The sequence below is a fragment of the Panthera onca genome, chromosome C2 (genome assembly GCF_046562875.1).
Source record: "Panthera onca isolate mPanOnc1 chromosome C2, mPanOnc1 haplotype 2, whole genome shotgun sequence".
NCBI classification, from domain to species: Eukaryota; Metazoa; Chordata; class Mammalia; order Carnivora; family Felidae; genus Panthera; species Panthera onca.
Window position 1 is genome coordinate 152,139,481 of NC_138347.1, and position 23,068 is coordinate 152,162,548.

Sequence of the window (23,068 nt, forward strand, 5' to 3'; positions counted from 1 at the left end):
TAAGGGACACCCAGCTGGTGTGGGGGTGCAGGGAGGCAGAGGGACAGAGGCCTGCCCGCCACAGCCAGACTTGAGCGAAAGAAGGCCCGGGAGCTCAGCTGGCCATTTGCAGTGCCAACCCAGCCACCACCCCCACCGTGGTGGGCTTGGATGAGGCACAGACTGCCAGTTAAATAAAGCGACAGCTAGTTGCTAACAAAACTGGAAACCCAGGGAAAGCCCCCACTCCCTTGCTGAGCTGGGTGCCTGTTAGATGTATAATTGCTGAGTTTCTGTTTCAGGAAATGTCTGAGGGAAGGAGAGAAAAATACTCCCTAAGGATCCCCCGGGGGCGGCCGTCCCCAGAGATAGCTGGACTTTGGGGCCTTTCCAGCCCTTGCCTTTTATGATTGAGTTGTTTCTGAAGGGCTTGTCCCCAGATGGGTCACTTATGGTCGCTGTGCATTGCAAAGGGAACTTAGATGACTTAGACGGCAGTCACCAACAAATACACAGTAAAAATCTCAGAAGCATTATGTCGAGCAAGAACATTCAAGGCCAACAGCCCATACAGTGTGCTTCTATATATGTGAAGTTCTAGAACAGGCAAAACTAATCTGTGCTGATAGAAATCAGAAACGTTGACCGGAAAGGGACCTGAGGGAACTCTCTGCCGTGATGGGAATGTTTAGGATCTTAACTGGGGAGCGGAGGGGGTAGTTACACAAGTATATAGATTTGTTAAAAGTCGTTCACCTATAGCATCTAAAAATCTGTGCATTTTCTTGTTTGTATATTATACCTCAATTTCAGAGTATTAAGGCAAAAGGATTGCACATGCATACTGTGTCAACAGACACTTTTGTGGCATAGATTTTGTGTATTTATGGGTGGATTGCCTTATCTCTGAGGAGTAAGGGACCCTACGCTCCCCAGATTTCACTGGGGGAACTTCTGTCTCCCTCAGTGCACATAGTAGGTGCTCCATAAATGCTTCGGTTGCCATGACATCGGTGCACGAAGGCTTTTTTTTTTTTTTTTTTTTTTAAGCCCAGGTATTGAGCAAAATGAGTTGGAAGAAATGGTGCTAGAAAGAGGCTTAGGATGCTGATTGCTGTCTCTTGGGCACCTGTGTGCCCTCAAGGTGATTCCCAGGCCATAGGTGGGCACCTTTCTGGCCCAACTGTGTGTAGATGCATGGGTATAGATGGTCCAGGGCCTGGGGCAGAAGTGCCCTGGTTGACCGAGCCAGCTCTCTGACTTCTGAGTTCTGTGGTCGCATCGTGGATCATTCAGGTCCCCACCCTGGAGACCCAGGGCGTCTAGGCAGCCCTGGGCCTTGACTAACAGCTCAGTGCCTCCTGGCACAACATTATAGATCCCTGTGCATGGAGCAGTGAACAGGATTACAAGGCAGACTCGGGCTTGGGGGGGAAGAGGATGTCGTGTGCCCTGTGGAGGGGCCCCTGAATGACCTGGGAAGTTTGCAGTTCTCCTGACCTGGCACTGGGAACACCACTGACCCCGAGATGAATGAACCGCTTCCAAGCCCGGTGGGCCCTGTGCTTACTGTGGGGAAGGAGGAGTTTGAAAAAACAGAGGCTTTGGCTGAATCCAGGGCTCAAGCCAAAGGTGCGCCCGCCCCCATTCCAGCTCTCCCTTCAGCGTCCACTCCAGAGAGCCACCCCCTGCCCCGGTCTCAGGGACCCCATTTCATCCTGCCTGGGGAAACACTCTCAGAGCAAGCGGGTGGGGTTTTCCTGTCAGCTGAATTAGCCTCGGCTTCAGCCTGAGTGTTGGAATAAATGAGATGCAAATGAATGTAAATGAGGGCATCCCCAGCTTCTGGGGTGGGCGTGTTCGCCTCCGGGAGGGATGGGGGGGGGCGGATTCTGCAGGACTTCCCCAGATTGCTGGGGGCTGGGATAGGGACTAGAGAAGGAAAGCCCCCTCAGGATCCTCACCCCCTCCCCAGAGATAGGGCTCGGACTAGACAGAGTTAATGCGTGTGCAGCCTCAAAGGAGTGGAGCCTGCAGGGAGCCGGTTAGCTGAGGCCCTGCACAAGGACATGCCAATGTGCCTTTGATCCGGGAGCAAGGACCTGAATGCACGGGCCACGAGCACCAGCTGGCACCCCCGCTGAGCTTTTGTCCAAGCTGGTACCCTGGGAGCGCCAGGACTGTGCAGATAATTGCCTGGGCAGGAGGGATGCTGTAGACCCCTCCCACTTCCCCCCTGTCCCCCACCTCCCTCCCAACCACCCACAGCCACTGCCCCAAACCGGGGTGGCCACTTTCTGGTCTGCGGAGGAGGACAACTGCCCTTCAGCCCATCCCTACCCCCTCCCTGTCCCTCCCCTCCCCCACCCCCAGCTAGCCTGAGGCCCAGCCCAAAGCGGGTGGAGTTCTGTAAGGGTTTAGAGCCTGGTGGCCGGGACACCGTGGTCACGCCATCAGTGGAGATATAACGTGAACTACAACCGCAAGTCACATATGCAATGTGAAATGTTCTAGTAGCCACATTTTAAAAAGTCAAAAGTAGCAAGTGAAGTTAATTTGAACATATTTTACTTAACCCAGTATATCCAAAATATCGTCTGTGTAAATCGTAATCCACGTTTAAAAGTTAATGATGGGATCGTTGAATTCTTGACCGTACTAAGCCTCCAGAGTCGGTGTGGAGCGTACAACAGCACATCTCGATGGGCACGAGCCACATTCCACGTGCTCCGTGCCATGGGGGCTGGGTGGCCACCCTGTTGGACAGGGCAGTTGGACAGGGCCGGAGCTGGAGAGAGAACCTGCTAGGGAATCATTTCCGACGAGGGAACTGCTGACTCTCTGGGCATGGGCAGAAATAGGCCAGGGCTCCCTGGGAGCATCTGCCCACGAGTGGGCACAGACACGTTGGCCAGCCAGAGGAGGCCAACAGGGACTAAGCCAGGGACTCCTAGCTCTGTAGTGGGGATCACAGACATGTCCCACCCACGGTAGACCTTGCCCCTTCCTCCCCACCCTCTGTGCCATCAGAGGTGGGAGACGAGGTAGGACCTTGGTTAGGCCTGGCTTCACACAGACTGGGGCTCGCTTACTTGACCTGCGAGCATCAGATTTCCCTTTGTGTAACGGAGATAATAACCTCCCCTCTTCCTGGGATTGTTGCAGGGATGAAAGGTGACCCACAGCAGCACTTAGAGCCATCTAAGTGCTACTTAGTATCACGTGATACTGCTGGCATGGCCCACCCAGCTCACGATTGGGGAAACTAAGGTCCAGAAAAAGGGGGCGTTCTGATGCTGTCCAAGCTCACCGTGTGGGCTAGTGGCTGGGCAATAGGAGGGTTAATCTGGCGCTCATTCACTCATTCATTCATTCACCAGGCCCTTCGAGGCATCTCTGCTGGGCCGGACTGTGCTTTGGGAGCTCAGGACACAGCCGAAGGCAGACGCAGAACAGAAACAGGGAATCTTCCAGAGAGGGAAGTGGGGGAGCCAAAGGTGGAAGCGGAGTTGGGCACAGGGCCCGGCTCTCTGGCCCAGGGCATCGCTTCCTTGCTAATCTCAGCAAGGCTAAGTGGAAATTTCCTTAGAAGCCACCGAGTCACATTGTGGATGGCTCGGACTCATTTTCCCATCATGACCTGTTGATTTAGGATCCATCACCTTGGGCAGAAAAGTACTCTAGGAAGTCATTTGTAGGACCATGCACACAGTGGGTGCTGCTTAAATGCTCACTGAATCACTCAGTTGCTAAAAGGATTCTATGCGTTGAGGTGTTGATTAGTTTTAACTTGTTTTCCTCCAGGAAGATATGAATTCGCTCCTGGTGCCCTCCCCTCCACCTGTGGGGAGTGAGCCCTGGCTTCCTGAGCACCCACACGCTCTCCCTGAGCTTCTTGCTTTAGGACTGAGGAGCAGTGGAAAGCAGGGCCATGGGGCAAGGGCACAGGTTGCCCGAGCCTGCAGGGTGGGAGGGAGGAGCACAGAGCAGAGGAAGCCGGTAGAGATTTTCTAGGAAGCCTGGGAACCACTTCCACGGAGCACCTTGCATAAATTTACATGGCAAAGAATATTCTTTGCATGTTGTGTTCCAGAGGCTCCGATTCCAAGGCGACCAAAATGCCAGAGGTGACTCAGGATGCTGGAGCATGCCTGCCTTGGGATCCGGGAGCGGAACAGGCAGGAAGGCACCACAAGGAGAGGTTGGGCTAGAGTCCGGTCCCTCTTTACCTCTCAGGTGACCGGCCATTCTGGTTTGTCCGGGACCAAAGGGTATCGCATCTCAGGATGCAGAAACCTTAGTGCTGAAACCAGGGAGGTCCAGAGCATCAGTCCCCAACCCTGGACAGTACCCACGGCTGCACCCTGTCGAGTTCCACGTCATGGCATTGTGACCACCAGGAATTGAGCACTAGCTCTGTGCCCCATACATTCAGGAAAATATTTCTTCAGGGAGGCCACCTGAAGAGACAAAAAATAAGAGACAAGTCCAGAAGGGTCCAGTTTCTGGTGTGGACGCTGGCTGTTCTCCCCCACAGCATCTTCACCCTGTTGTGAATACTGGTACGTATAGGCCAGCGACTCAGAGGAGGGGGGCCCAGCCCTTCCCTAAGAAGGGGTTTTCAGGCTGTTGGGTGAAATCAGACTCACCCCAGGGACCATCAGAGAACAGCCGAGGCCAGGAAGCGGGGAAGGGCAGGGTACCCAGAGGAGGGAGGTCAGTGTGCGTGGGCAGTCACAGAGGGTGTCCTGGAGGAGGTGGGTCGGTGAGGAGAGCCCTCAGGGTGGCCCTGCCATCGCACGGGGCAGGGGACAGTGTTTGGGAATGTCTGAGCCAGGGAGTGATGGAGCTTCATGTAAAGGATGGAAGGAAAGAAGGAGGAGGCCAGTGGCCGTGGCGTCAGCACAGTGCCAGCCGGGTGAGGAGGCCTGTCCCTGGGCAGCGGCGGTGGGAAAGGAGGCGGGGGTGTTTGGTGAGGGTGCAGGGGTGTAGCCCGGGTCAGAGGAAAGGATCAGGAAGAACCGATTTGAGAAGGAAGGTTCACGGTCTGCTTCCGTGAAATCTTGGGAGCCAGCAGAACTTTGGGAGAGATGCCCCCAGTAACCAGAAACTGATAAACTTGAGAGGGGATGGAGTCGGGGGCCCCTTGAGCTTGAGTGAAGCTGACAGAACAGGGGCAAGTGGGCCGGGAAGGGTGATCGGCTGGGAGAAGCCTTTCCAGCCTTTCCAGCCTTTCCAGGGAGCGGACAGACAAGCTGTCCCAGACGAGGGGAGAGTCACGGGCGCGCTGCTTCCAGAGAGCATGCTCTTGGAATGAAACCAGGTCTGGGCTCCCCCACACGCTGGAGCTGTGCAAGATAGAGGCCCCCTGCTCCTCCCAGCCAGAGGTGGGGCCTCCCTGGAAAGCCAGGGGCCTGACCTCCCAGGCCGGAAGGCTATAGCCGGGCCTGAGCCTGGAGCGTCCTTGGCCCACCCCCAACCCCTCCTTACCTTGGCTTCACCGGAAACCTTGCAGCCAGCGCCCAGCGGGTCTCGGCCACCGGCAGGGCGTGGGCCCTGAGCTGCTGAAGGAAGGGCAAGGCCAAAGCCAGGTGCAGGCAGGGGAAGAACAAGAGAGAAAACAGATCCATCCTGCCCACCCACCACGCACCGCCTGCGGGGGCCAGAGACAAAGGACACTCTTGACTGGTTTACTTTGGAACCTGAGGCTGCCTGGCTGAGGTGGGGGGGGGGGGGGGGGCGGCGCTGGCAGGGAACTTCATCTGGAATCTGGTTTCAGAAACCACAGACTTCCCAGACTTCCTGGGACAAGACCCTTCCTAAGACCCAGGCCCCCATCGTCAGCGTTCTTTATGAACGTGTTAAACAATAAGATCTAGCAGTGGGTCTAATAAGCATTGTAATTCTGAAGTATCGATAAGCGTTGATGATATTTGAGATGCCTGCGGCACCTGTCATGGGTCCGGGAAAGATCTGCAAGCTTCTACTGGTCACAGGTACCGCTCACGCTATCGTTTTGCTGCCTACATTCATAATTGAGGGAGGTGCTTAATTGCAGTGAGAAGTTAGTGAGAATGAGGTGTCGTCGTTTCCCCTGCCCCGAACTCTTTCCCGAACTCCATAGACGAACAGAGGTGTCTCTGACGTCAGCAGTCGGAAGAGTGGTCGCCCCGCCCAGGGAGGTAGTGACCGGAGGGGAATCTGAGTCTGGGGGACCGGAGACAATTATTTTTCTTGACCTGGGTGCTGTTACCAGGTTTGTTTTGTTTACAGACGTTCATCCACCTGTACACTTAGGAGACGCGCCCCGATCTGCGCGAATCATCGATTTCAATACGCGTTTTAAAAACACCTTTACTGGAACAGACGTATGTGCAGGTGTCAGCTTGTGCGTGCATGCACACTCTCTGTCTCTCTCTTTGTCTCTTTCTCTCTCTCTCTCTCTCTCTCTCTCTCTCACACACACACACACACACACACACACACCAGTATATACCGGTGAGCCTCTGCAGGTCCATGGGCATACACGTGTCTCCAGAACCCTTGCAGGCATGTGGACACAGATGCATACAGTTGAGACAGAGAACACTATTTTTAGGAAATACTTCCAAGTCAAAGAGGAGGCTTCCTGATTTACTTGACTGGTGATTGCTGATGGTGGAGAGAATTGCCCTGCAAAGGGCTGTTGTCATCCAGGCTGGCTTTTTTTTTTTTTTTTTTCTTTCTTTCTCCTCCCCCCCCCCCCCCCCGCCTTTTTTAAAAGAAAGACTAATGACTTTATGGCTTTTGTGAACATAATACAAGATCATCCTAACTAATTCAAGCACTAAAGGAAAGTACAAAAAGGAAAGCGTAAAATTACCCAAATTCTTACCAGCTAAGGGGAAAAAAATCATTCACCTTTGGTGATGAGTATTACAGGCGCCTTTCTTTGTTCACTCGAAGATGGAAGCTACACAGAGATCGCTTTTAGAAAATGGGAGCCCACTCCCTCACTTGCTATTTTTAACAGAGATGCTCCTTTAACTTGACTTGAATGGAACAGAAGAACAAGACACCGAAGGATGGGGTGGTTCTTACGGTGCTGGGTCCTAGGACCTCTGCTCTGACTTTCCCTCCACACATTCCTTGCTGCGCTTCCCTGGGGAAGGCTGTGTAGTGCTTGCTCACTGTTTACCTGTCACCTGGCCAGGTGCCTGCCTCACAGCAATCACGGTGCCTGGTCCCGGGCTCTTTGCGGGCTGTGTGCGAGGGCCGATGCGGCAGATCACTGGGGTCACTGGTGACATGTTTCTCGGGAGTGAGATCAAGGCAAAGCCTGCCTTTGGTTGGCGGAAAGGGATTCTGTCCTGGCAGGGATCTCCAACAGGTGTCCACCCTGCCCTCTTGAGCTGGTGCCCGGCCATTCCTGGGTTTGATGTGGTAATTAAGTGACACTGCCTCCCCCTTCCCGGTGGTGTCCCAGTCAGGAGCTGTGCCTACCACATCCTGTTTTGCTGGGACGGTCAGGAGCGCATTCTTTGGCCTCCATGTCATAGGCAGAGCCTGTTCGCACCAGGTCCTGGATCGTTTGAGGCCACTGGGGCCCACATTCCCCCGGTCTGGCGTCATACATGTGTGCCGGTTGGACACCCGCGTGGATGGTGGTCACTGTTGTCTGCTTCTGCTGTCACTTGTTCAGATATGGGAGGAAGGGAGCAGGTGGGGAGGTGTGAGGAGCCTGAGATGCTGCATCTGAGTTTCCCATCTTTGGAAAAATGCTCCCCCTGGGGATCTCGGGGGCGGGGGCGGGGGGGGGGGGATCCTCTGCTGCAGCCGTATACACCAGGGGGCCAGCACCTGCATGACTGTTACCCTGCTGTTTCCAGAAACCCGTGGGATTTGCCTGCATCTCATTTGGCAGACACAGATGCCCCTTCAGTTACCAGAGGCTGGCACCCCCCGTGCCCCAGGAGAAGTCTGGGCAGCCTTCCCCTGCAGGCGCGTGGTGCTCTGGGGAGACAGAGTGGCCCCCACCCTTTGGCCCCAGCGCCCAGGCTGCGTCTGCCTGGAAAAGAGACCCAGAGTTTGGGCATCGGCCCAGGAGGCCTGTGATCACCCTCCACAGGGCCCCAGGGGTCCCTATAGAAGGGACGAGCTTGAGAGGAGGGATGGCACTGGGCACCTTCTCGTGCCCTTCCCTCACCTATGTGTTCTTCATGATTCCCTCCATCACTCGCTTGTTCAGGACCAGCCCTGCCACAGACCTGCGATAAAAAGATGACAGGCCCCATCCCTGCCCTAGGGAGCGTCCCTCCTAGTCCAGAGAGTGTCAGCACCTTGGTGGGAAGTATCTCAGTAGGCTCGGGTAAGGAAGCAACAGGTGCAAGGGCTCCCTTTTGTGTCGAGTGGGGCAGAGCAAAGGGCTTCGGTGAGGCAGCCACTCTTGCCTACTTGCCATCAAGCGTGCTCACTGGGATGGGAAAGGGACTGTCCCGCGGGTCCCCACGCGGAGCCCACAGCCCGGAGGACACGGGGTTTACCCAGGCCAGGGTCGCCCAGGTGTGTCTCTGGAGAGGTTGGGAACTGCTCCCGGGGCCCTGCCCGCCAACCTCGTCCTCCCCTCCCCGGCAGGAGCGGCCCCCCTGCCCCCTGGGTCCGGGCACCGCATCAGGCGCCGCGTCTGTGTCTTCTGGCTTCCCCACAGGCCACGCGAGGACCGCCTGTGCCCCAGAAGCAGGATGAGAAGATGGCAGGCTTCCTGTTACCTCGGGGCACCGGCAGCTTCCGCAGGTTCACCCGGGAGTCCCTGGCGGCCATCGAGAAGCGCATGGCGGAGAAGCAAGCCCGGGGCTCGGCCGCCTCGCAGGAGAGCCGGGAAGGGCTGCCCGAGGAGGAGGCTCCCCGGCCCCAGCTGGACCTGCAGGCCTCCAGAAAGCTGCCGGATCTCTACGGCAACCCGCCCCGAGAGCTGATCGGGGAGCCCCTGGAGGACCTGGACCCCTTCTACAGCACCCAAAAGGTGACGGCCGCCCACCCCCGTGCCCACGCCTTCCTGAGGCTCCCTGTCGACAGCAGACAGGGAGAGGGCCTCGCCTCCACGTGGGGCTGCGTGCGGGGTAGGCTCCCTGGGCTTCGAGGGAGTGAGTCATTGGTGATCTATATTCCGATCATCTGAATTTTATTCCGGAATAAAAGCCAGAATGACGCAGCCTGATACGGTTTGGTGTTAGAAGGGAAGGAGCGGGCAGAGCCGCGGTTGTCTCGCCTCCTTGTGGAGTGCCCTATTCTGGAAGTCATCTGTGCTTAGACTTCCCCTCTGGCAGACTTCTCCCCGTCTTGGGTCCCAGAGCACAGCACGTGGTCCCCTCTCCTACTAAGGACACCCTGTGGCCCGCACGCTCTGGCGGGAGGGTTTGCCGGGCGTTGGCCGTGCCTGGGCAGCTCAGGCTGGGGGCCGAGGCAGTGGCTCCTGGGCCTCGCAGGCTGGCAGCGGGGACTGTGAGGGCCGGTGGGACATCCGAGAGGGGTGGGGAGGGAGCTTACTCTGCCATTGTCCCCCTGAGTGTGGGGCGGGGAAGTGGCTTTTGTCCACCGGGAAGGGTGACTCAGGCTTCCTCCCAGTAAGCATTTGCACCCAAGACATGAATTCCCCCCATCTGGGTACCCTGCCCTGGCCTCACCTCTCAGACCACCAGCAGACATTTGGTGGAGGCCTTTCCCCAGACGGCCAGGTCCTAAGGAAGAAGGTGGCTGGAGGGCAGACAGAGTCGATGTTCACAGGGCAAGTATGAGCATGTGGCAGTGTAAGTCCTGTGTGTCTGTGTCACCAGGTGCCTGTGTGTGTGTGTGTGTGTGTGTGTGTGTGTGTGTGTGACCGTGCCATGAGACTGCATTTAAGAGACCAGGAACCTGAGGGTGGGGGTGCTGCACAGTTGTCTCCATGTGTGACGTGAGTGGGTGTGCGGGTCCATCGGTAAAGGGAGAGCCCACCCAGTCAACATGCGCAGTGAGAGAAGACACCTCGCACCTGCTGGCACTTGCCCCTGGTTCAAGTGACACACGTGAGGTTGAGGTCGAAGGCTGGGGCGACAGTTGGGCTCAGAGTAAGGCTGGAAGCTGGGATCCGTCAGGGTAGGTGGGCCTAGGTCCCAGTTGGCCAGAGCGGGAGGTAAGAATTAGGGTGAGGGTTAAGGCCAGAGCTGCTGGCCAGTCCGGGTTTCAGTGGCAAATGAGAGCGGCAGTTAGGTGGGAGTCAGCTGGGACAGGCCGGAGCCGTGGCAGGAGGACCCAAATGAGGATGGAGGGGAGACTGGGCTGGGCTTTGGGGGGCGGGTAAGAGTTGAGGCTGGAGGCGGCCGGGGACACTGGCTTCCATCCCTGTGATCAGGAATACTTGAACCATGGCCTGGGTCTGACTGTGGCCTCTAACCTTCTGTCTCTCCTTGCTGCCCCCTGGCCACACTGCCTGAAGTCCCGAGGGGTGGCACAGGTACCACAGCAGAACTTTTTGTCCTGACACATCCAGTCAGCTTATCTTTCCAGCTCAGATTAAATAGAACTTTGTCTTACCAGCTCAACCTTCGCAGAAGCACAACCCCTGAGCCACCTCAGCTGTGCTGGGCTTAGCCTGGGTAGCTGGGGGGGGGGGGGGGGGGGGGGGTGAGCTGCTGTCCTCAAGGGCTGTATCTGCACGTGGCTTAGCCTCCAGCACCTCCTGTCCACTCCCACATCCCACGGTGCTGTGTGGACAGTGTCTTCTGGAAGCCTGCAGAGAGGGTCCGCCTTGGGCTGCTCAAGACCCCCCCCACCCAGAGAGGGGGACACCCGGGTGGCTCAGTCAGTTAAATGTCCAACTCTTGATCTCAGCTCAGGTCTTGATGTCAGGGTTGTGAGTTCAAGCCCCACAGTGGACTCTGTGCTGGGCGTGAGGCCTACTAAAAAAAAAAAAAAAAAAAAAGAGGGGCGCCTGGGTGGCTCAGTTGGTTGAGTGTCTGACTCTTGATTTCAGCTCAAATCGTGATCTCATGGTGTGTGGGATCGAGCCCTGAATCCACCTCTGTGCTGATGGCAAGGAGCCTGCTTGGGATCCTCTGTCTCCCTCACTCTCTGCCCCTCCCCAACTCGTGTGTGCATGCACACACACAATAAATAAATAAATGAATAAACAAACTTAAAAAAAAAAAAGACACCCCCCCCCAGTGGGGGGAGACGCTAGGTCATCGGTCATCTCCTCTGGTGGGGGCTGCAGGGCTGACACCTGTCCTGGACTCAAGGAGACAGGGCCTCAGGGCTGGGGTCTGCGTTTTGCCATCCCTACTTCTCACCTGTTACAGTCTTCTCGAGGACCAGCTCCCTCATCAGTCCCTGTGGCCCCAGCGGGCAGGGAGGGGTCGGCAGGGGGAAGGGGAAGGAGCTGATCCTGGCCAGATCCTGGCTTCTGCTGTGATAACAGCTCGGCTGGGAGCATGCGAGGCCTCTTCCTGTTAGGGCCGTAATTTTGAAACAAAACTAAGTCCCACCCAACCTGGCATTCCCCTAAACTTGACCTGATCCCACTGCAGCCGTGGGCAACACCGTGAGGGCCCATTGACCTGCCAAACACACCAGCTGCCTTCCTTCCTCCCCCCTCCCCCTCTCTCAGTCCCTCTTTTTCTCCCACCCTACCCCTTAGCCAGGGTTCTAGGGCTCTGAGCCAACACCTGCCCCCCAGAATCCTCTCTCCACAAGGGCCGAGGGGCCACCGCCCCAACCTAAAACACCTCTCTGTTCACAGACCTTCATCGTGCTGAATAAAGGCAAGACCATCTTCCGGTTCAGTGCCACGAATGCCTTGTATGTCCTCAGTCCCTTCCACCCTATCCGGAGAGCGGCTGTGAAGATTCTGGTTCATTCATATCCTTTGCAGTCGGTCCGTGCTGTGCATCTTCTCTGGGCCCCACGAGGAGGTGGGCAGGGTGTTTAAGGCTGAGAGCAGGGCCGTCCCGAGGGCCCAGGCAGCACAGTCATCACCTGGTGGCCGGTTGGATGGGCAGGCTCTTGGGCCCCACCCCACACCTGCCGAGTAAGCCTCTGCGTTTCAACAACCTCCCAGGGGATTCTCAGGCAGGGGAAAGTTTGGGAAGCCCTGCTTCTTCAGGAGAGAAACGTCCTGGAAGCCAAGCTACTAAGGGATCCTTAGTAGGGATCCTACTAAGAAGACACAGGCCTGTCAGGGTCCCCTGACTCCGATATTGGCTCCAAAGTCCCCTCCCGCTGCCTCCCCACCCCCTTGCAGGGACGGCAAGCAGGTCACCGGGGCTCAGCCAAGGAGAAACCGCTTCCCGGTAAAGAGGCCTCTGGTGCAGTCACACGTGGGCATCCTTCGAGGGAGGCGACACTTGCTTTTTGATTAGGTGTTGACAAAATGTTTGCAGTTTCAGAGTTATCTCAAAGAACTCCGGTTAGCGTTAAATTATATAAACCGCAGCCTAAAAAAGCTGCCGGCTGTGGAGGAGCGCTCTGGGACTGCTGCAGTGTAATAAGGGACGGGACTGGCCTCGGGGCCCCAGGGGGGCCTCGTTCCGCCGCGTGGGACGTGGGACGTGGGACAGGGCGCCGGCACCCAATCGCGGCGGTTCTGCGGACTTCGGGAAAGGGGCCCCACAGATGGGGAGGCGGGCAGGCGGGGGTCCGGATGCAGCCGGAGGCATCTGCGTCTCAGTGCGCCCGCCTGGGCAGCCTTCCTTGGGCTGGCAGCTGGCTGGGCTGTTAATCGAATCAGGGCCGCTGGGCTCTGCGGCGGTGCGATGAGTCGTGGGTGTGGCAGGCGGGCCCAATAGCCCTCCCCGAGGGCCCCCCTCCGTTCCCCACTCTGGATGGACCTTTTCTGAGGCCAAGGCAAAGACCCGTTCACCTCTGGGCAGGGCAGGAGGCTTCGGGAAAACACCCTGCCCCGTGTCCGCTAAGAGGCGGACAGCTCAGGGGCTTCTCCTGCCCAGGCGGGGATGAAGGGTGCTGCTTCCTGGCTCCACTTGCTGCCCGCTTGTGCCTGAGCCTCACCCCAGGGGTTAAGCCGAGGGGCGCTTTGCCAGATTTGCTCTCTGCACGCAGTCACGCTCTCCCCTCCTCCCGCTGGCTCCTGCCTTTCTCACAGGGCTCCAGAGACCTGTGTGTGTCCAGGGAGAGTCTCACCCGCAGCCCCAGCCGCGGCTGTGGCAACTGCAGGGTGGTCTCTAGGGTGGACAGACGCCGTGGGGGAGGGGCCATATTCCGGGGACCGCCTGCCCTTCAAAGCGAGGCGCCAGTAGCTCGAGATTGAGTTTTGAGCCGTTCTGCCCACTGCTTCTAAGCGCCCCGTAGATGCCCGGGCACTCTGCTGGGCACCGGGGTGTAGGGAGCTGAATAAGACTCTGTGCTTGGCCCCTTGGGAGTTTTGCAGTCCCCCTAAGAGTGATAAGACAGCTACAGGAACGGTTGTCGTTCCTGCCAGCGTGTGGGCACAGCCTGGTGGGGACAGCGCAGCGGGAGGGAAGGCCGGCCTTCTTGCTCGCTCTGAGCTGGTCCCCGCCTCACTCCAGGGGCGGGGCCTCCCTGAAAGCATTCTCCGGCTCCCACCTGGGGCTTCTCCTGCAGGTATCTAACCAACCCAGCACTGTTTGGCAGCCGCAGCGGGCCCCCAGGGATGCGACAGCAGCCCCAGGATTCCTCCTGCAAGGCTCTGGGCCGGGCGGGGGCGGGGGTAGGCAGATGAAGCCAGGGAGGCAGTCGGGACACTGGAGTCCCCAGCCTGGCCAGTGTCCATGGAGCAGAGGCCCAGCCTGTGGGGTGCTCGTTCCACCCGGCGGGACCCACCCTGAGGCCTCAGCGCCGGCCTGTGTCCCCCAGGGTCGCTGCCCCAGGGAAGTGGCTTGCCATCGTTGAGGCCCCGCGACGGTCTCCCAGGGGCTGCCTTGACAAGCCACTGCGTGGGGATGGGAGCGCTCTGCTGGTGCGCCCCCTGGTGGGCTCAGTGCATCGGGGGAGAAGAAGGGTCCAGATCCACAGGATTTGGGAGCAGCCTCCGTGCCCTTGAGCCTTGCCATTCAAAGAGTGGGGCACAGACCAGTGACGCCCGCATCACGAGGGTCTTGTAAGACCTGCCGAATCTCGGGCCCCACCCCACCCCTTGCATTTTCGCCAGGGCCCCGTGATTCGGGCACACGCCACCCTGGGCAGTCGTTTACAAGTGTCGGTCTGTGAGGGCCCCACCATTTAAAATGCCGATTCCTGGCCCTTTCCAGACCAGAATCCCCGGTGGGAGGCCTGGGAGTCCACTAGCTTTCCGTGTATTCCTTTCCTTCGTAATTGAAACATAATCCACATGCCACACAATTTATCATTTTAAAATGTACCATTTAGCGGATTTTAATGTATTCCTAAGGTTGTGCAACCATCACCGCTCTCCAATTCCGGCACATTTCATCACCCCAAAAAGGAACCCTGTGCCCATTAGCAGTCGCTATGCGTTTCGAATGCACACAGATTTCGTGTTTTGAATAGTGAGTTTTCACTCTGCTGACATTCCTTTGTATTGTGGTAAAACACACACACACACACACACACACACACACACACACATACACACACCCCAAAATTTAGCATCTCGAGCCATATTTAAGTATACAGTTCAGCAGTGTTTACTATATGCATATTGTCACGCAGCAAAGCTCTACCTAACCCTTCTGCGTCTTGCAAAACCGAAAGTCTGCACCCATGGTCGGCTCCCGTTTTCACATCCGCTGACACCCACCGAGCCACACAGGTGCGCATTTCTGCGCCGGGCCCTTCGGAAAGGGCAAGGGAGCAAAGACAAACTTAAGACAGGGCAGGAGGGCAGCCCCTGCTCTCAAAACCCACTCACTAGTAACAGTCCGGGCACTCACAGGGACGTGCTAGCGAGCGCCCCGTAATTCCGCCCAGCTTCGCTCTGTGCTCCGCCCTTGCAACGCGTCCCTGGGAAGTGGCCTACAAAGTAAATATGGGTATGTAGAATTATTTTTTTCCAATGTATTTTTGTTATAATCCTGCAGGATGTGTTCCTGCCAGAATCAAATAAAAGAAACCAACTGAACCCCCGATTGCACCGCAGCCACATTCAGAGAGGCCTCACGTTCACGCCGAGAAGCTTTCTGCCTTCCTGGGTGCACAGGATCTGTTCACAAAATCCTCCCACGTTTCTCTAGCAGATTCAAATGGGCAATCAAACCACATGTTTGTGTGTGTGTGTGTGTGTGTGTGTGTGTGCATGTTCATTGAATAGCACAAATATATGAACATGCCCCCCACGGCATCCCTTCTGTTTGGGAGGGTTTTGGTTTTTTTTTTTGACTCCCCGGGATCTGAAGATAGACGGGCCAAGTTTCAGGCATTCCCCATCACCCAGGCAGGCAGTCCTTGCTGGCATTTTAATCATGAGGCTGGGAGTGGGTGTTTGGGGACAATGACACGACAGGATTGAAGATGTTCAGCTGAGCTCAGACCTCGAGAGCTGGCCTTTGCCTCTGCCCACACACGGGGCCGGCTCAGTCATCGGCCTGAAACTGCCAGACGATGCAAGCAGGTGTGCCCTGGCCGGCTGTGCCCCTGACTCATCCCTCTGGTATCGGCTGCACGCTGAGCTCCATGGGCAACCTGGGGTTGCTCTGGGCAGAGTCACGTGGACTCCAAGCACCTCTAGGCAGGAAGAGACCACCCCTGCCCAGCCGTGGGTGCCCGTCTAAATGACTCCTCCAGGAAGCCTTCCTGCCCCGCCCGGCCAGAGGCGGGTGTCGTTTCTCATACCATCCTATCTCGGAGCTCTTCAGACGCCTCCCTGTCTCCCACCCGGGGCCAGGTACACGTGCTCCTTAGGTCTGTTCTTTAAAATGGCAGCTAATTGCGATCCTCCCCCCGGGTGGCAGTCTGCTCACACTTTACAGAGCCCGTCACTCATTGGCTTACTGCCCTGAGAATGGCAGAAGCCAAGTGCGGGGTAGCATTCCCCCTTGGCGGGTGGGGACCTGAGGCAGCGGGACTCCCCCCAGCCCTTCAGGCTGGACCCTCGGTGTCGTCATGCAGAGACAGGGCAGCCGGGCTCAGCGTGGGGGGCTCTGTGCTGGGCCAGCCGGGGCTCCGAGCCCGGCCGTGCATTGACCAGCTTTGCACCGGTCGTCTGTGGCTGCCGCAAGGAATTACCACAACCGTGACGGCTTAAAACAACACAAATTCATCATCTTCCGGTTCTGGAGGTCAGAAGTCCGAGAAGTTCTCACTGAGCTCCAATCAGGGTATCAGTGGGGCTGGTTCCTCTCTGGAGGCACCAGGGAGAATCTGTTTCCTAGTCATTCCCGGTTTGTAGAGGCTGCACGGACTCCTTGGCTTGTGGCCCCTCCGTGTGCAAAGCCAGCAACCGCTGGTGGAGTCTTTCCCACCTGGCTCCTGTGTCCCTCTTCCACTTAGAAGGACCCTGTGTTGACATTGGGCCCACCCAGACAATCCGGGGTAATCTCCCTTCTCAAGACCCCTAATTTAATCATACCCACAAGGTCCCTTTTGCCATATAAATTAACATTCGTGCTTGTCAGGGATTAAGATGTGGTTGTCTGGGTGGTGGGGGGTGGAGGGCTGCTGTTCGACCTGCTGTAGTCACTAGCAGCCTAGCCTTGTGCCTCAGTCTCCCCCCGTACGAAAGGGAGACCAAATCCCCCCTCATAGAGTTGTGGGGAGAATTGAATTCGTTAATGGTTGGTTACAGAGAGCAGAGCCTGGCCCCTAGGAAGGGCTTAATAAATATTTGCTCTTCAGGGTCGTTCCTTTCATATTCCGGCAGTCACCTGGGATCCCCAGTAGTGGATCCATGGGGGTGAGTAAAGCTGGCTGAGGGGCGAGTTACCTGCCCAGTAAGGAGAGCCTTGGCACAGAGCCAGGGTGTGGGGAACGTATGCATGTGTCAGGGAGAAGGAGTTAGGCTCGGCCCTGGAGACCTGAACACAGGCAGAGGGACGGGCAGCTGTCGGGCTGAGGGACATCCCTCCCCCACCCCCCACACACTCCCACCCCCATCCCCGGAGGGATGTCCTCCCACCAGGGAGGAATCAGGACTTCCTGGAGCCACGGCTCTGAGCTGAAAGGCTCTGCTTTAACTAAGGGAGATTCCCAACGCCTGATCTTCTTTTACCTCAGGTGAGAAATTGGAGAATTCATTGTAAACTGGGGGTGGGGCTTGGGGTGCTATTTCCTAGTCCCCTAGATTCCCTAGACAGACGACTAGAAGCGCCGAGGGCTCGCACCTAGATTCTCCGAGAGGCCTCCCTCACCTCCCCTTCCTCCCCAGCTGGGGCAGCGCCGCACTCCCCCCACAAGTCAGCACCCCAGCTCAGCCCAGTCTCCAGTCTGACTGCACCAGGCTCCGGCTCAGACCTTGCAAAAGGGTGGAGCTCTACTGGAGAGGAAAGAGGCAGGCCCCGAGGGCTCAATTTCTTCAGCTCCCTGGCAGCCCGTGGGGATCCTGGGGATCGCAGGCGGCCAGCTGCTGCACGCGGGGCCGGGGCCGGGTCGTGAGTCTGGGGGCAGCCAAAGGGAGCCGCGGTCTCAGCCTCTCTTCTTTGGCTGGGGAGGGAATTTGTGAGAGTACCAGAGTGTCCCTGCTCCGGATCAGGCCCCTTGGGGGTTCCCTAGCCCGTAAGCGGCCCAGGGCCTGCCCCTTGCTCCTCCATAGGCCTTGCCGAGGTGAGAGAGACCGTGGAGGTCGGTTACAGCTCCCTCCAGCTTGACACGGCAGAGAAGTAGCCAGAGGGTCGGGGATCACCCAAGGCCTGCGGCAGTTCAGTTCAAGGCCAAGGGCCCAGAAGGATGCCCAAGACGCAGTCCCAGCATTTGAGGAGCTCCCCTTCTCCTGGGGAACAGATGGGCATTGCTGTTTTGGGAGCAACCGCACACGAGAAGAGATGCCCAATTCCCCGGGGTGCAGAGGCTGCAGCCACCCAGTAGTCAGAGCAGGCTGCTCAGAAGGGGTGCTCCTGCTCAGAGGGGGTGCTCCTGCTGAGGAGTTTCTTGACAAAGGAGGAGGGCACTAGGTGGAGCGTGTGCAAAGGCAGGAAGCAGTTCGAGAAGCCGTCACCTGCACCCTCGGGCAGCGTGTCCTGATGAGGTATGTGAGTTTTCGCAGCCAAACGTTCCTTCAGCGAAATCCTAGGCCCAAGGCGAAAAGCCTTTGGGGCAGTGGGGGAGAGACCTGGGAGCCCCACTGCCAGGGTCCTCCTCTCCCCCCAGCCGTGGCCCCCGAGGAACAGTTTATAAATCCCACTTCCCTGTCACGGCGCTAAGGACAGCACTCCGACGCGGCCGTGGGTGAAAGCCTCCGTGGTCTGGGTGTCTTCGTCCCTGCCCTCCAGGATGGACCCTCCATGGAACTCTACTAAGGGTGCGGTGTCAGCTGCCGGGTCCCTGGCGGGGGCTGCAGGGAGGGGAGGGGACAGGACCCGCCTGGGTGGGAAGAGGCCGGCAGGGACTGGCACAGCCCCAGTGTGTCCCCCTCGGGGCCCCCGCCTCATCGATCTGGTGGCACCGGCCTGGCGGTGACAACCCCAGGGGCAGGACCCTCGGGTGGGAGTGGCCCGGCCGGCCCCCTGCACGTGGCTTTCCTTGACCTCCGCGCCACATTCTTCAGTATGCTCATCATGTGCACCATCCTGACCAACTGTGTGTTCATGGCCCAGCACGACCCCCCGCCCTGGACCAAGTATGTTGAGTGAGTATCTTCAGGGCCTCTCTAGCCGGCCCCTCCCTCCCTTCCTTCCCAGCCCCTACGGGGGCCCCTGAGGTCACCCCGGTAGTCGCCCGAGGGACTTGCCCACCTGGAGGGTCCTTGGCCCAGCCCCTTCCTTCTCTGGCCCCTCCTGGTCCTGCCGACTTCTCCCCTTGAGCTGTCGTCAGGGGAGGAAGCCCTCCGGGTTAGCAAAGTGGGAGATTCCTCCCTGACCCGCCCTAACAAGGACTGAGCACACTGGGGAAGGCTCAGAAATAAAATCCTAATAATTTATCGAGCACTTAGTGTATGCCGGGCCCTGCCACAGAACGGTAAGCCTCATGTCCTTTGACCCTCGGGGCAACCCGATAGGATGGGTACGGCCACTGTCCCCCTTTGACAGGAGAGGAGGCTGGGAATGGGAGGCGCGCCTCGTCCGACGTGACGTGGCTAGGGGGTGTGGCAGCCGGGCAAGGCCCAGCACGGTCCCCATTTCCGCCCTGTCTGTACTGCCTCCTGTGACCGTTTGCAGTTTCAGAAAACCGCTTCTAGTCCTTTCTTCTCAAATGACAGTACCTTGCCCACAAGTTCTAAAGAGACCTGATAGGCCCTTGGGGCATTCGGTGCCAGTTTTTGGGGAACTGACAGAATATTAGGGAAGCCTCTCTTACCAGAGTGGCTTGCCTTGTGGCTCTCTGTGTTCACACAGGACCCCCAGTGTCCTCGGTGCCTCTGGGATGAGGGAGGTCGCACCAGGGTGGGGCAGCTCCCATTCCAGTCCGTGGGCCACAGCCCTGGCATCCGGGCATTGGGATTCTTCAGCCCAGCCCACCCAGCCTCAGGTGCTACAGCCTCAGCCCCCTTTCCCAGCCCACCCTGGATCGTCATATACACCCTCCTGCAGGAAGTTGAGGATGGGCTGTCTCTAGCCGCAGAGGAGCCGCAGCAAGGGGGAGGGAGTGACGTGATCTGAGTGTCCTCCCAGGGCCGACCCAGCGGCCACCATTTTCCCGGTGAGGTACATGACCCCCAGGTCTGGGGTGAGGAGAGGAGTCGAGGGTCTTCTTTGGCCAAGACAGCCAAGGGGCAAAATGGAAAGTTCAGGTGGGCACATGGCGGGCCCTCAGCAGCGCCAAAGGAGCACGTGGCTGTAGAATTGGCCCGATGTTTGGAACAAAGCTCCGGCTCACGGGGCGTGGCAGAGGCCCCGATCCGAGGGCTCCGTAAGAGAGGGGCCATCCAGGGCCCGTGGCATGCCTGTGAGGAACCTGGCCGCCCTGGCCTGCGGGCTTCGGCCACCCTGAGAAGCCCCGCCGGTCTCTCCTCCCAGGTACACCTTCACTGCCATTTACACCTTTGAGTCTCTGGTCAAGATTCTGGCTCGAGGGTTCTGCCTACACGCGTTCACCTTCCTTCGGGACCCATGGAACTGGCTAGACTTCAGTGTGATTGTCATGGCGTAAGTACCTTGCTCTCTGGGCCGCGCCGTGCCACGCCAGGCCGCAGAGAGGGTCGTGTGCACCCTCCCTGGCCCCCGACCGCCGGGCCCTCTCGGCCCCCTACTCCAGTCCGTGTAGAGCTTTGCATTTCTGTAGAGCAGCCCATCTCACTGCTATGGCAAGAGGAAGACAGGACGGACGCCCTGAGCTCATCCTGGTGGGCCGTGGCGGGCAGGCTTACGGGCGCCTCTGTGGCCCCGTGGCAGCCAGGGACATCATTAAGATTCAGGCTTAGCATCCTCTGCCCTTTCCACCAAGGGAAACCAGTGTCGCAGCCCCAAATCTCTGAGCCACTGTGAACAATGACCTGGATTCCCCGGGGATTAAGAATGAATCAGCAGGAAAGAGAAGGAGCCTGGAGAAGTGACCGGGCATCCCCAGGAGCCCGTGCCAGGCACACCAGTGCCGTCTCCACTCAGAGACTCCCCATGTGGCATGTTCTAAGGCACCGGTCACTGACATGATCCAAGGGTTCCTCACACCGGCCAGAGAGGTATCGCAGATGGGGATTCCTTGTCCCCATTTGACAGATGAGAAAACAGATGCCAAGGACACACAAGGAACCTTCCAGAGAGTGAGTGTGAATATCCGCGGCCCTGCTGCCGTGCAGGCTGGGGCCTCGCTTCTCTGTCTAGAAAGAGACCCTTGCTGAGGCTGGGCTGACGCGTTCCACTCGGGGTGTGCCGGCGACGGATGCTGCGTTCTGGTGGGGGTGGCTGATCAGGGCGGGCCTCCTGGGCAGGAGTCGTGGCCCCGGGCTCGGTCCTCAAGCCCTTTCTGAAAACCTGATGTGCGCGCAGGACCCCGTGTGCCCAGGCCTGGGCACCACACCTTGGCAGGAAGCGGAGCCTCCGCTCCCCAACTTTTGGAAGCACAGTGTTGGCCCGGCTGGAATCAAAGGTTCAGTTCAGCGCCCACCTTCTCAGACTCTCAGATTCACCACATCCGCCCGTTCGCGACAAGGTCCGCTTTGCCCCGGATGTGAGCAGTCCTGCTGTCAGCTCAGCCATGCCATGGGGAAGGGAGGGGAGAGTGGGCAGCCGGACCCTGCTGATGGGGCACTTTCCAGCTAGCTGGAGAGTCTGGTGGTTAGAAAATGCATCAGGACCTGTGTTTCTAGGTGCATTGCTTGCAGACCGACTCCAGCTCACCAGCTTACAGGTAGGGGAACTGAGGCTCAGAGAGGTGCTGCCCCTTGCCCAAAGCCAGTGTAGACCTCGGCCTGGGCAGAGCTGAGTGAGCAAGGGAGAGCGTAGTGGGGGAGGAGGCAGGACAGCGGAGGACAGCCGTGTGGCTTTGCAGGCCATCCTGCGAGCCCCGGGGGGTGGGAGCCACGGGCAGTTGAGAGCAGGGAGTGACGTGAGCTAAGCTACATTTAAAAACATTTTTTTAATGTTTATTTTATTTTTGAGAGAGAGAGAGAGTGCGAGCCGGGCGAGCAAAGCAGGCTCCGGGCTCTGAGCTGTCAGCCCAGAGCCCCGATGTGGGGCTCGAACCCACAAACCGCAAGCTCATGACCTGAGCCAAAGTCAGATGCTTAACCGACTGAGCCACCCAAGGGCTCCCTGAACTACATTTTATAAGTTCACCCGGAAGCTGGGGAGCTGTTTCAGTAGCTGGGAGAGAGACAGCGGCTGGGACGAAGGTTTAAGTAGAGGAGCTGAGGAACATAGATTCTGGATGTACTTCAAGGGCTGAAAGAAGACCCCAAGGTGGTTTCGGTTTGGGCAGCTGGGTGAACAGGGTTACCATTTGTTAAAATGGAGGGTGAAGGGAGGAGCTGGCTGAGGGAGGGAGGAAATCAAGGGTCCAGATCAGAATGCATTAAGTTTGAAAGCAGCCAGGGTGAGATATGGAGCAGGCAACTGGATATTCCAGTCTGGAGATCAGGAAAGAGGTCCAAGGTGGAGGTATATATTTAGAAGCCATCAGGGTGCAGATGATGCTTGCAGCCGGGAGACCAGATGAATCATCTAGAGTGAGCATGGCTGGGGAAGGGACAGCGCCTGGGGACCACACCAGGGGACGCTCCAGCATCTCGAGGTCAAGAAAGAAGGGGTAAGCAAAGGAGCCTGGAGGGCACTGCCAGAGGGGGTGGAGGAAAGCCTGAACAGAGGACTGTCCTGAAAAGCCAGCTGAGGAGCGTGACTCCACTTGAAAGAAGCCCCGAGAAGGCTGAGGAAGGTGAGATCCACGGCAGGACCGTTGCAGTTCACGACGTGACACCGCCGATGACCGTGACAGCATTGATGGCCTTGGCCAGAGGAGTGAGGGGCCAGAGGAGTGATTAAACAGGGCTCAAGAGAGAGTAGGGCACGTGTAGACATCCACCTTGTGGGGTTGGCTATAAACAGGACTGCACATAAGATGCTGGCTGGGCTTGGGGAGACCGGCAGAGGAACACGAGTAAAGAAGGGAGGTGTCTTTGTAAGGGGGTGCACATGATCCGGAGCGGGGGGAAGGGAAGCTTGGCGTTGGAGGGGGATGCGTCGCAGGAGCAAAGCCCTTGAGCTGGCCTGAGGGCTGGGAGTCCAGGGCCCAGGTGGAGTAGGGCACTGGCCTTAAGAGCCGGGAGGGCAGAGTTTCAGACGGATTGGTAGAGTCGGTGATGAGAGAAGAGGAACTTCTCTTCCGATTGCTTCTATTTTCTCCACGGTGAGAAGCGGGATCATCAGCTGAGAACCCAGAGTGGGGAAGAATGTCTGTGGTTTGAGGAGAGAGGGAGCCCTCTCCACGCAGAGCCGAGACGTTGCACTGACTTGGGAAGGGGGTGGGATTCCCATGCCAGGCCCAGGCCCCGGGGTGCCCTGTGGGAGGCGGGCAGTGATCCATGGGCCCCCTGAGGGCCTGGTGTCACAGGAAGGGG

The 23,068-nt window shown here is 58.1% G+C and overlaps 1 protein-coding gene across 11 annotated transcripts in view; it reads left to right on the forward strand.

Moving 5' to 3' along the window:
* The window catches only part of SCN5A (sodium voltage-gated channel alpha subunit 5), a 94,057-nt gene that overhangs the window by 6,529 nt on the left and 64,460 nt on the right, over positions 1 to 23,068 (forward strand). For all 11 annotated transcript variants that reach the window (XM_078432491.1, XM_078432482.2, XM_078432484.2 and 8 more), the window contains exons 2-5: positions 8,666 to 8,980; positions 11,735 to 11,852; positions 18,616 to 18,706; positions 20,034 to 20,162. In XM_078432491.1, coding sequence (XP_078288617.1) covers positions 8,708 to 8,980; positions 11,735 to 11,852; positions 18,616 to 18,706; positions 20,034 to 20,162 — 611 coding nt within the window. In that variant the 5' untranslated portion in view covers positions 8,666 to 8,707. The remainder of the gene's footprint in view (positions 1 to 8,665; positions 8,981 to 11,734; positions 11,853 to 18,615; positions 18,707 to 20,033; positions 20,163 to 23,068) is intronic.